At 42.3% G+C, this 14105-nt stretch overlaps 1 protein-coding gene across 5 annotated transcripts in view; it reads right to left on the bottom strand.

The window, feature by feature from the left end:
* Positions 1-14105, bottom strand: part of chn2 (chimerin 2) — a 335049-nt gene that overhangs the window by 200400 nt on the left and 120544 nt on the right. For 2 of the 5 annotated variants that reach the window (XM_069914082.1, XM_069914080.1), the window contains exon 1: positions 10592-10730. The exons of 2 other annotated variants lie outside the window; for them this stretch is intronic. In XM_069914082.1, the coding sequence (XP_069770183.1) occupies positions 10592-10646 (55 nt within the window). In that variant the 5' untranslated portion in view covers positions 10647-10730. Of the gene's footprint in view, positions 1-10591; positions 10769-14105 lie in introns of those variants that run through there. One more of the 5 variants, XM_069914079.1, reaches the window with a different exon arrangement.

Raw genomic sequence — 14105 nt, forward strand, 5'->3', positions numbered from 1 at the left:
ACTTACCAGATTCATGTAAAACAGCAATAATTACAGTGATACTAAAACAAGGGAAAGATCCACTCTCACCAGCGTCATATAGACCAATATCTCTGCTAAACACAGATTATAAGATAATAGCTAAACTATTAGCAAACAGATTAGCAGAACAGGTACCGAAAATGGTAAATTTAGACCAAACTGGATTTATCAAAAAAAGACGCACAACAGACAATATTTGTAAATTTATTAACTTAATTCATGCAGTAGAAGGAAATAAAGCACCGGCAGTAGCAGTTGCTTTAGACGCAGAGAAGGCCTTCGACAGAGTAGAATGGAATTACTTGTTCAAAGTATTGCAAAAATTCAGTTTACCGGAGAAGTTTATTAATTGGATTAAAGCATTATATGAGGGACCGTTAGCGAAAGTGACAGTAAATGGACATGTATCAAAGCAATTTAACTTAAGCAGGTCAACGCGGCAGGGATGCCCACTATCACCATTATTGTTTGCGCTAGCTATAGAACCACTAGCAGAATCGATAAGAAGAGATAATAATATAAAAGGAATAAAAATAAAAGACAGGGAATATAAAATCAGTCTGTTTGCGGATGATGTGATAGTGTACTTAACAGAACCAGAACTATCAATAAAAGAACTATATAAGAAATTGAAGGAATATGGAGAAGTGTCGGGATACAAGATAAACGTAAATAAAAGTGAAGCAATGCCTATGAATAACGCGGATTTCTCAAAATTTAAGGAGGAATCCCCATTCAGATGGCAAACGCAGGCAATAAGATACCTAGATGTGCAAATAAACAAAAATCTAGGCCAATTATATAAACTCAATTACAATCCACTAATGAAAAAATTACAGGACGATTTAGAGCATTGGAAAGAGCTACCACTAACACTGATAGGAAGGATAAACTGTATTAAAATGAACATTTTTCCAAGGATACTATACTTATTTCAGGCATTGCCAATACAACTGACAGAAAAATTCTTCAAAGAGTTAAAGAAAATAATAAGGAGATTTTTATGGAGAGGGGGGAAACCGAGGATAGCACTAGATAAATTAACAGAATGGTATAAACAAGGAGGCTTACAATTGCCAAACTTCAAAAATTATTATAGAGCCGCACAATTAAGGTACCTATCAGATTTTTATCAAACAAGGGAAAAACCAGACTGGACGAGACTAGAATTAGATAAAATAGGGGAAAAGATACCTGAACACATATTATATAAATGGGACGAAAAATTGGTACAACATAGAACTTCTCCAGTATTACACCATCTCCTCAATATATGGAAGAAGATTCATGTAGAAAGAAATAAAATAAATTACCAAATACCAAAACTAATATTGACGCAAAATAAGCTACTCCCTTTTACAATAGACAACCTTGCCTTTAGAAAATGGGAAAAAAAAAGGGATTAAAAGAATAGAAAATTGTTTTTCAGGAAGTAGATTCTTATCCTTTGAACAAATGAGAGATAAGTACAATATAACTGGAGATACAGCGCTGGCATATTACCAACTGAGATCCTACTTGAAAGATAAATTAGGAAGCAACTTGAGTTTACCAGAGGGAAGTAACCTTGAATATGTGATTACAGATACAATGTTAATCAAAAGATTTATAAAAAATATGTATATTAAACTGCAAGAAAAGGAGAATGAGGAAACAAATGGTAAAACTAAACAAAAATGGGAACAAGATTTAAATATAAAGATAAAAAAGGAAACATGGGAGAAGTTATGCTCTGGAACGATGAGAAATACAATAAATACGAGGCTGCGTATGATACAATATAATTGGTTACACAGACTATACATTACACCGCAAAAGTTAAATAAATGGGACCCAACAGTATCTGATAGATGTTTTCGATGTAAAAAAGAAAGGGGAACAACAATTCATGCAATCTGGACATGTGAGAGAGTAGAAAAATTTTGGGATGATCTCAATCAGATATTAAATAAAATAACAGAAAACAATATACCAAAGAATCCAGAGATCTTTCTCCTAAGTAACATAAAAAATAAAGAATTTGGAATTGACTTGGAAGATGCACAAAAAAGATTTGTCAAGATAGCCCTAGCCGTAGCAAAAAAATGTATTATGTCAACCTGGAAATTGGAAGATAATTTGAAAATACAACAATGGTATATAGAAATGAATAAATGTATTCCATTAGAAAAAATAACATATAGTTTAAGAAATAATATTGAAATATTCGAACAAGTATGGGAGCCTTACATTAAATACAATAGCGAAAACCTACCGGGAACAAACATTACCTAAGTTGATGGAAGGAGAAGAAAAGAAAAGAATGGACTCAGTAGAATTTCTGGTGTATTTTTGTTGAATGACAACATTGTCTAACTGAATTAATGCAACCTAGATTGTATACCTAAAATGGATGAGAGGGGGGGGTGGGGGGGTGGCTTGGGAGGAGGGAGGGGGCAGGGAGAAAAAGTCACTGTAAATGTGTGGAAAAGAAAAAGTGTATAGCATGGCTATTGTGATTTATGGTGTGAAAAATAAAAAATTTTTAAAAAAAAAGAAGACCGCAGAGCCCACCTCACTGACAAAAGACAAAGGAGGAAAAACCCAACATCCAACCCCAACCAACCAATTTTCCCATGCAACCGCTGCAACCGTGTCTGCCTGTCCCGCATCGGACTTGTCAGCCACAATCGAGCCTACGGCTGACGTGGATATTTACCCCCTCCATAAATCTTCGTCCGCGAAACCAAGCCAAAGAAGAAGAAAAGAAGACTCTAGACACCTGCACATAGTTGGGGATCGATTTAGTGTTAAGGATAGTTTAAAAATTAAGGCTATAATTTAAGAGTGAGAAATAAAATTAGTTTTTTTTAAATTAAAACCATTGCCTATTGGTGTTTGTTGCACTTGGCTTGGTCCGTAACACTTGAAAAACTCAAAGTGCAGAACTGGTCAAACACAAGCATTAAATTACATGCAGTGAGTCAGTGAAACAAGCAGGTCTGTTTATTCCAAAACAACTGCGCTAACTTTTTAAGGAAATCCTCCCACTTCTGAAACCCATGCATTGATCCCTGGGCCAACATCAGGACGTTGCTGAGTCACTGAGACCTGGCCCAATGTCCGACAAGGGACAGGTTCCCTTCCCCCCTAACTGGCTAAGGACGGTAAGCGCGGGCTTCTCCTTCACACAAATGGGGACCCAGGGCCACATTATGCCCCTCAGTACTTTTGGCGATTCGGCCCACTTTGTCATGTGGACGGGTCCGCCACACATACACCAAATACTTGATGTGTCACTCTGTAGGAGGCTGAGAGGTGACCTTGAGGTTTATATAATTATGAGGGGCATAGATAAATAAATGTTCAGTCTTTTTCTCTGTAAATAATTCTAGAACTAAAGGGCATAGGTGAGAATGGATACATTTAAGAGGGATCATCTGCTGGGTAACATTTCCAGACAGAATGCAGCCTGTATCTGGAAGGAGTTGCAGATAAATCTATAAACTTCTTGGGTATATCCACTTGGGTACAATTAAAATGATCAAAAGACTGGTTTCAAACTGAAATTAGTGCCAGAAAACACAATGACCCGAAACTCATTTACAGCTGTATGTTTAGTTATCATTTAATATGATTACTAGTTCCCTTTGGAATATAATAATTTTAAAAAATTAATGCATTTGCTGACAACCAGTTCATGGTCTATTTCAATTACTACTGCTATTATGACATTCTTCACTTCAATTTTCAAGATTTAAAGGTCACATCCTTCAGATTATCCCCAACCAAACTACAGTCTTGATTTAAATAGAATAGTCAAGCAGATAGAAAATGTAGCACAAAATATTAATTATCATATGTACAACAAGGATCCAAGGCACATAAAAATATTTTAAAATCCAGCTCTTGAGATTTTTTTTTGCAGTTCCTTTGGATCAACTGAAGGTGAGAACATCTTCAGCCAATTCTCTTTCACAGGAGATTACAGAGATTTGGAACAGATGCAAAAATGTTGCGCCTGACTGGTACTCACAACATTGTGCTGAAGAAAGGACAGTGAATTGTGATAAGTAAATTAAAGCCACCATTGCAAACAAACATTCAAAAGTGAAATGGCCTATTCCCCCAAGCATTCAGTCAATAATGCAATGGAGGAGGATTACATCCCTTTATGGTTGGAACTTCCCAAAACTCAGGCTCATAAATTTTTCTATTATGAAGTGTTCATTTGGCAGAGGTCTGATTACACTGAGCACACTTCTGACTCAGGAAATGTGGCCTTTAGATGCAAATGATTTCCTGGAATAGAAAGTTGAAATACGTGCAATTCCACCACTTATGGGAAATATTAGATTAAGATTTGCAAGCTGAATAATTGCTTTTTGAGAAGGTCCTATTTAAAGACTATTTTGTATTATCAAATTAGATCAATAACTTATTTTATATGCATCTTATATACATTATTAACATATAACAAAGAATCCTGCATTTGATTGCATAACTAACATCTCAGAACTAAATGCTCTACAAATTAGTCATCTCTGCACAGACTACGACTTACATTACAGTTCATTCATCACAGACTTCTATCAGCAAGGTTGATGACATTAACTTTAGTTCACTATATTTTCACCCTTTCATAGGGAGTCAAGAAAAAAAAATGTCTTAATGTTCTTGATTTGCTGAGTAAGTTGGCCAAGACTATTCAAAATCTTCCTTCCTTCCTCCCCGCCCCATCCTCCATTGTAAAGCTGGGTGATTCAGGCTCATTTTAAAAACTGTTACACTGGAAAGTTGACTGCAGGAATATTTGAGCTGCCAGGCTTAAAGTGTTAAGAGCATTCATTTGCACAGGAAAGCATTCCAAAACATTCTAGGTAAACGACAAAATGAATACTAACCAGGAAGGATAAAGGGGAGAGAAATACAAGAAGTAGAAAGTGCACAGATAAGAAATTAGGAAAGAAACTGCAAATGGGAAAAAGAAATCTAACAATAAATTTTGACGAGCTGCCTTTCAACATAGCTACTCAGAAAAACAGATGGGCAGTGGGATGGTGGGGATGGGTGTGGAGAGAAGAGGAGAATAAGAGCAGAAAGGGAGCCAATAGGCTTGAGATAAAGACTATATTGACAAAGCAGAATGTGCATACTGGAAAGCACTATCGGAGATGATGGTTCTGAAGAGCATCAATTCAATGTGATACAGGAAACTGCAGCAATCTAACAAGGATTTCATAACAGAAGTACAGTACAGGTATCCCCACTTACCGAAAGTTCACTTTGCACCACTTTGCTTTTATGAAAGACCTACATTAGAACCTGTTTTTGCTAAATGAAAGAAATCCAAAGAGGATTTTTGCTTTGACGAAAAAAGACGAAAAGCGAAAATACTGTTCAGTGTATGTTTTGCAGCGAGCCATTACAGAGGCAGCGCACAACCCAAGCAGTGAGAGTGGTGCTGCCAAGCTCCTCCCCCGGGAACTACTTCCAGCATCAAACTGCCATAGCTTTGAATTGTGTCTGCGAACATCTGAACTTTACCTCGATTTATTCTGTGCATCTGTTCGATGAATCCGGTATGATTTGATAGGTTATTTTTTGGGTCTGGGAACACTCAAAACAAATCCTATATTTATTAATGGTAATTGCTTCTTCACCTTGCGCCATTTCGGCTTATGAACAGGAACACGCTACTTTCGGACAGCAAGGTATACCTGAATCCAAATGTCACAATGATTTTAACTGCAAAGAAAGTAGAGTTAATGAGAGTATTGGGTTATTTAGACTTTGTAGGATAACCATGTTGAGGAACAAGGTCGGGTCAGATACAGCAATGAGCTCTCTGAACCCTTCTCCATTAACAATGGCGTGAAGCAAGGGTGTGTTCTCGCACCAACCCTCTTTTCAATCTTCTTCAGCATGATTCTGAACCAAGCCATGAAAGACCTCAACAATGAAGACGCTGTTTACATCTGGTACCGCAAGGATGGCAGTCTCTTCAATCTGAGGCACCTGCAAGCTCACACCAAGGCACAAGAAAAACTTGTCCGTGAACTACTCTTTTCAGACGATGCCGCTTTAGTTGCCCATTCAGAGCCAGCTCTTCAGCGCTTGACGTCCTGTTTTGCGGAAACTGCCAAAAAGTTTGGCCTGGAAGTCAGCCTGAAGAAAACTGAGGTCCTCCATCAGCCAGCTCCCCACTATGACCACCAGCCCCCCCACATCTCCATCGGGCACACAAAACTCAAAACGGTCAACCAGTTTACCTATCTCGGCTGCACCATTTCATCAGATGCAAGGATCGACAACGAGATAGACAACAGACTCGCCAAGGCAAATAGCGCCTTTGGAAGACTACACAAAAGAGTCTGGAAAAACAACCAACTGAAAAACCTCACAAAGATAAGCGTATACAGAGCCATTGTCATACCCACACTCCTGTTTGGCTCTGAATCATGGGTCCTCTACCGGCATTACCTACGGCTCCTAGAACACTTCCACCAGCGTTGTCTCCGCTCCATCCTCAACATTCATTGGAGCGCTTTCATCCCTAACATCGAAGTACTCGAGATGGCAGAGGTCGACAGCATCGAGTCCACGCTGCTGAAGATCCAGCTGCGCTGGGTGGGTCACGTCTCCAGAATGGAGGACCATCGCCTTCCCAAGATCGTGTTATATGGCGAGCTCTCCACTGGCCACCGTGACAGAGGTGCACCAAAGAAAAGGTACAAGGACTGCCTAAAGAAATCTCTTGGTGCCTGCCACATTGACCACCGCCAGTGGGCTGATATCGCCTCAAACCGTGCATCTTGGCGCCTCACAGTTCGGCGGGCAGCTACCTCCTTTGAAGAAGACCGCAGAGCCCACCTCACTGACAAAAGGCAAAGGAGGAAAAACCCAACACCCAACCAACCAATTTTCCCCTGCAACCGCTGCAACCGTGTCTGCCTGTCCCGCATTGGACTTGTCAGCCACAAACGAGCCTGCAGCTGACGTGGACATTTACCCCCTCCATAAATCTTCGTCCACGAAGCCAAGCCAAAGAAGAAGAAGACTTTGTAGGGAAAAGAAGAATAAAAGATATCTATAATAATTTCACAAAGGATTAAGTCAGAGTTTGGAAAAATATCATGCATAGTTTCACACTTTTTCCTTGAGTAAAGGTGGCTGTGAGGTGATATGATAATTAGACACATCAGTGGTGTAGCTAGCATGTTTCCCATGGTAGAGGTATTTAATACTGAAGCCCATTAAGGACTGGAGGAATTAAACACAAAAATCTGCAGATGCTAGTGTTGAATGCAGTACACACAAGTGCTAGAGAAACTGGTCATGCAGAGGAAGCAAAAGAGAATCCATATTTCGAGCCTGAATCCTTTGTCAGGAATGTGGAAAAACACTCCCAATGAAGGGCTCAGGCTGGAAATGCTGATTACTTTTTACTTCGTGACCTGCTGAGTTTTGTGCATTACTTAGGACTAGAGATAATTTAATGCATGCGATTGTTTTCATAAAAAGTATCTTGTTTGACTGCAGCAAGTAAGGATTTAGATCCATATATACATTGTTCTTATATGCATGACAATAAACTTATTAGCATTATCACATCAGTTTAAGGTGAGTAGAAAGTGGTTTAAAGGGGATCTGAGGGGTATGCTTTTTCACACAGGATTAGTCGGTATTTGGAACGAGCTGCCAGAGAAGGTGGCGTAAGCAAGAACGGTAACAACATTTAACAGTTATCTCAAATGGAATTTGAATGAGCACTGGTGGAGATGCAATCAATGAAAGAAAATGGGATGATGCTCAGCATACAGGAGCTGGGCCAAAGAGCTCTTTGCTGTTCAAATCTACAACTATGCATTCAGAAGCAAGTTGTGATATTTTCCCTGACAACCAATGCCACTCCTCCCCTTTTCATCCCTCCTACTCTATCGCATTTGAAACAGAACCCCAGAGCATTAAGCTGCCAACCCTGCCCCTCCTGCAACCAAGTTTCACTAATAGCCACAAGTCCAAGTGCCAATCCAACCAATAAGCTCGTTTGCCTTTCCTACAATACTCTTTATATTGAAATAGATACACAAGAACTATTTAAAAAAAAACATACAACCCTTTGATTTCTAACTTTACATGCAGTCTTCACATCATCTTTTCCCTCCTCTATTTCATTACTTTTTATGTATTGCAAGTAAAGTTCCTTTTAATCCTCCAAATTAACTGAACTACAATTAAAGTAGCAGGAAACCAAGTTACTGCCTCCACCTCACCCTTGTGCACAATGCATGCCATTTCCTTAAAATCTATTTGTCGATGGGAATTTACTGAAGTATGCCTTAAAAAGGTTTGTGCTTCCCGGTGACTGTCTAAATAAAAGTATTCATTTCAAAAAATTATCAAGCTTGGTGAATCATAACTTATTGTTGCATCCTCACCAGGCAAAGCAACATCTGTGGAAAAAGAAACAGAGTTAGAGACTAAAGAATGTCTAAGAATTCCATTGTTTAAGAATGACAAGAACCAACCAGAAATTTTTTGGCCAGGTGTTTTGCATAAGTGGAAGGGAAATTTATTAAGATTATTAGAAACAACATTTACTTGCATTTGGAAAACTAAGAACTCATTAGGGATTGCCAGCATGACTATGAAAGTGAAATCAGGCCGGCACAGTTGGCATAGCGGTTAGTGCAACGCCTTTACAGCACCAAAGATTGGGACTGGGGTTCAAATCCCATGCTGTCTGCAAGGAGTCTGTGTGCTCTCCAGACGTCTGCGTGGTTTTCCCCTGGGAGCTCCAGTACATTAGAAATGTACTGGGGCTTTGGTTAATTGGGTAAATTGGGTGTAAATTGGGCAGAATGGACTAGTGGGCTGAAATGAACTGATAACCCCTAAATTTTTTTTAAAGATGAAAAATGTTTTTAAAATTAGTATTTTTTTAAGGAAGTGACAAAGATGATTGTGGAAGGGCAAAAAATTTGGTAAAGTCAAACATGGACTTTGCTAAAGCATTTGAAAATGTTCCTTAGAAGAGCAAGTCACATGGAATGCATAGTGAGTTACTGTATTGGATCCAAAACTGGCTTGTTATAGAAGACTGAGATTCATTCAAAGAGGTGTGATTTTTCTGTCTGTGACCATTTATGTTCTGGTGTGAACTCAGGTGTTTATAATACATATTGATGTTTTGGGTGAAAGTGTATGTGGTCTGATAACAAGTTTGACTATAACAAGAAGAATGATAAAAGTGCAGATCATGTAAAAGGTTGTCAAAAGGATACAACAAGAGTTTGAACATTTGGAAACTTGGGGAAGAAATAGCAGATGGATTTAAAATCAGACAAGAGTGAGGTGTTGCATTTTGGTTGGCCAAATACAAGAGGAAAGTGTACACTAAATGGAAGAGCCATTGGAAACTGATATATTTTGCAGAACAAGTCCATGGTTCTCTTAAATTGGCAACAAATGGTTAGGCTGTTAAAGTACTCCAACAGCATAATCGCCTTTTTGGGTCGGGGCATTTAGAACAAAGTTGGAGTTTTATAAAACTTTGGTCGGCCCTTATTTGACCACAAGATCAGGAAGGATGTGGAGGCTTTGGAGAAGGTGACATAGTAGCTCACCAGGGTGTTGCCTAAAATGGAGAGGTGGAGAAACAATTTGCATTGTTTTTTTCTTGAGTATCAGAGTTTGATGGACGCCTTGATAGAAGTACAGTCCACAAAGTTATGAGAGGCATAGATATGGTACAGTCAGAGTCTTTTTCCCAGGGTGGAAATATCAGAGAAGTGGGCATAGATTAGGCCAAGAAGGAAAGTTTCAAGGAAATTTGCAAATCAATTTCTTAATTGTATTGAGTGCATAAAACACACTGCTAACTCAGGGATGTGGTAGAACTAGATACAATAGCAACATCTAAGAGGCATTTGGAGAGACACATGAACATGCAGGGAATAGAGTGACAGAACCTGTGTGGAGATAGATGAGACCATTTTAATTTGGGCATTTTGTTCAGTGCAAATGTACTGGGCCAAAGGGTCTGTTCCTGTACTGCATTTAAAAAACATGTTTTAATATTACATAACAATTTTCCACAGATTCTACCTGGGCTTCTGAGTTTTCCCATTTTGGGGGTTTATCTCACATTTCTAGTCTCTGTGGATTGTTGTCTTGCAATTCAGTTACCATTTGACAACATGCACAAAGTAATTCTCTTACATTACAACCACAAACCAATGAAACAGATTTCATAATAACAAAGGAAATTCCCCCATTGTTCATAGCTTATAAGATAGAGCTTAAGAGGGTTACAAACTGAACAGATTATATCTACTTATTAGAATAGCTGATTTTGTTGTCATCAACATCGTAGCTGATTGAAAGACAAAAAACACATATCCATCATAACATACATTGATCTGACTGTGCAAATGCATACAAACAGATGTGCCTTGTGAAGGGGAACTTCCTAAATTCAAAAGGAAATCTACTTTTTATTTAGCACTTGCTTCAAGTGAAGTTTTAGTCTACATGACACACATCATAGATAAAATGATGTCGTAAAGTCGAAAGGTTAAAACTTAACTGATTGCTTTAGAGGGTGCAACAAAGAAGTTACATCTTTGGCCGACAGGACGCATAGCCCGTTCTGGGGTTGGGGGGGGGGGGTGGTTGTGTGGCAGCGCACATCCTCATGGCGAACCGACCCACTTGTATTGCCACATGGTGGGGCAGCCATGGGGAAATGGTGTTGTCAGAGGTATCTCTCTAACTCCAGCATCCCTTCCAGCGCGCACCCTAGGCAGCGATTATGATGTCACAATGCACCAGGTGACTGAGCTCATGCTGCCCTTATAGGGGCGCGCGCTGAATTTGAATAAATATAGTCGTTAACGACCCTCAACGTGGTGGCTGGGTTTCTTCCACTGCTCATACCGCTACAGTGGTGACCCCGATGAGCCCAGACGTTTTCCTGGACTCAAAACACCATGGATTCATCAGAGGTTAATGCTGTCTCCATCAAGCTTCCCCCTTTTGGACCCACTGACCGAGAACGTGGCTCAGGCAGGCGGAAGCACAATTTCAACTCCACAACATCTCCTCAGACGCCACGATGTTCTATCATGTCATGAGTGCTCTGGACCAAGATACGGCAGCAAGGGTGGAAGACATCATCCACCAACCCCGCTACAGGCAACTACACCGCCCTCAAAGACCTGCTGCTTGGAACTTTCGGGCCAACTCCCCAGTGTGATAGTACAGATTCTATCACCAATGTGTAGATGTACATATGTACAGATGGTAGTGTAGGATGCAAGGATCGACAATGAGATAGACAACAGACTCGCCAAGGCAAATAGCGCCTTTGGAAGACTACACAAAAGAGTCTGGAAAAACAACCAACTGAAAAACCTCACAAAGATAAGCGTATACAGAGCCGTTGTCACACCCACACTCCTGTTCGGCTCCGAATCATGGGTCCTCTACCGGCACCACCTACGGCTCCTAGAACGCTTCCACCAGCGTTGTCTCTGCTCCATCCTCAACATCCATTGGAGCGCTTTCATCCCTAACATCGAAGTACTCGAGATGGCAGAGGTCGACAGCATCGAGTCCACGCTGCTGAAGATCCAGCTGCGCTGGATGGGTCACGTCTCCAGAATGGAGGACCATCGCCTTCCCAAGATCGTGTTATATGGCGAGCTCTCCACTGGCCACCGTGACAGAGGTGCACCAAAGAAAAGGTACAAGGACTGCCTAAAGAAATCTCTTGGTGCCTGCCACATTGACCACCACCAGTAGGCTGATAACGCCTCAAACCGTGCATCTTGGCGCCTCACAGTTTGGCAGGCAGCAACCTCCTTTGAAGAAGACCGCAGAGCCCACCTCACTGACAAAAGGCAAAGGAGGAAAAACTCAACACCCAACCCCAACCAACCAATTTTCCCCTGCAACCGCTGCAACCGTGTCTGCCTGTCCCGCATCGGACTTGTCAGCCACAAACGAGCCTGCAGCTGACGTGGACTTTTTACCCCCTCCATAAATCTTCGTCCGCGAAGCCAAGCCAAAGAAAGAAGAGTGTAGGATGACTGTGATTGGCTGAGAGTGTAGCCACACCTAGTGGCAGGTCTTAAAGGATTGCTCATAACCAGACCAGGTCATTCTGGACTGGTCGCTACTTGTGATCTGCTCCAGTCTTTTAGTTAATAAAATCCTTGGTTTGGATCAACAAGTCTTTGGTTCTTTCGACACGCACTATACCCAGCAATGGGCTTCAGGCTCCTTCACCTAGATGGGCTTGGGGACCGTAGTCCATCAGCGCTGATGGATTAAATGCCGGCCCTGGTGGAAGAGCACAAGCCTTGTTTTCTCTTACATCAGATATTCCTGGAAGACATGCCAGAGGACATCCAGCTGCTCCTCACAGATGAGGATTTCTCAAACCCGAGAGCAGCAGCCTGTGTGGATGCCCTCTGGCACACGAAGAGGGAGAACGAGGCAGCCCTCAACCAGGTGCACAACCAGGAGCCAGCCGACTGCAAACTGTTCCCAAGACCAAGCCAGAAGATGGCCAGTCGACCTGGTGTTTCTACCACCAGTGCTGGGGAGTGCAAGCCAGTAAGTGCTGCCAGCCCTGCGAATTTCAGGGAAACGACCAGCCAGCTGCCATTGATGGCTACGACAGCTGGCTACACAAACAGCCTCCTTCAGGTGATGGACAGATCCACTGGCCACCAATTCCTGGTGGACACAGGGGATGAGCTCAGCGTCCATCCCCCCACAGCATTAGAGACTCACACCCAATCTCGAGGTCCAACCCTGTGGGCGGCCAACAGCTCCACCATCAGGACCTACGGCACCTGCAGGGCACAGATCCAGATCAGGAAGGAGAAGTTACACTGGAGGTTCATCCTAGCCTCCATGGACACCGCGCTCTTAGGAGTCAACTTCCCCAGAGCTCACGGCCTACTGATTGACATGAAGGGTCAACGCCTGAATATTCCACTCCACCCGAATGGATACAGCAGAAGCCCGCAGGCTCGAAATTGCCGGGGAAGAGATCGACGAGATCCTCCACGAATTCCCCACCATCTTAGACCCATGGTTCAACACCACCCTGCATTGTGTCTTCCACCACATCACCAAACAGGGCCCCCGCTGCACACTAGACCCAGACAGCTGCCATCTGAGAAGCTCCAGCAGGCAAAGGAGGAGTTCTCCAGGCTCCAGGAACTGGAAATCATCCAGCGCTCGGACAGCACCTGGGCATCGCCGCTCCATATAATCCCGAAATCATCCCGGGCCTGGAGACTGTGCGGGAACTATCGTCGGTTGAACGACACAAACAGCCTCAACAGGTACTCAGTACCCCACATACAGGTCTTCTCCAAAGTGGACCACGTGCGGGGATACCATCAGATCCCAGTGCATCCAGACAACGTGGGTAAGACTGCCATTATCACCCCTTTCGGTCTCTTCGAGTTCCTGCAAATGCCCTTCGGTCTAAAGAACGTAGACCAAACATTCCAGCCCCTCATGGATGGGGTTGGTAAAGACCTGGACTTTGTGTTCATTTACCTGGATGATATTCTGATGAACACAAAGCCCACCTCCACACACTCTTTGCCCGGCTGGCGGACTTTGGCCTCAGTCAACGCGGCCAAATGTCAGTTCAGCAAGGAGTCCCTCCAGTTCCTGGGGCACGCCATTTCGGTGGCTTGGATCGCGCCGGTGCCGGAGAAGATAGTGGCTGTTCAAAGATTCCCCATACCCTTAACCCTGAAAAGCCTCCAAGAGTTCACAGGGATGGTGAAATTTTACTATCATTTCATCCCTTGAGCCACGCGAACCATGCGCCCATTGTTCACGATCATGGTCACCAAAGAAAATACTTTATCATGGTCAGAGGAGGGGGACAGGGCTTTCATCGCGACAAAGGTGGCTAGCCAGCATCACGCTGCTGGTACACCCGCGACCGGAGGAACACACGGCGCTCTCCGTGGACATCTCAGCTACGACAGTAGGGGGGGGTTCTGGAACAGTGGCTCAATGGACAATGGTGCTCGCTGGCCTTTTTCAGCAAACAGCTGCACTCTCCA

Source organism: Narcine bancroftii, chromosome 1 (assembly GCF_036971445.1).
Source record: "Narcine bancroftii isolate sNarBan1 chromosome 1, sNarBan1.hap1, whole genome shotgun sequence".
Classification (NCBI taxonomy): domain Eukaryota; kingdom Metazoa; phylum Chordata; class Chondrichthyes; order Torpediniformes; family Narcinidae; genus Narcine; species Narcine bancroftii.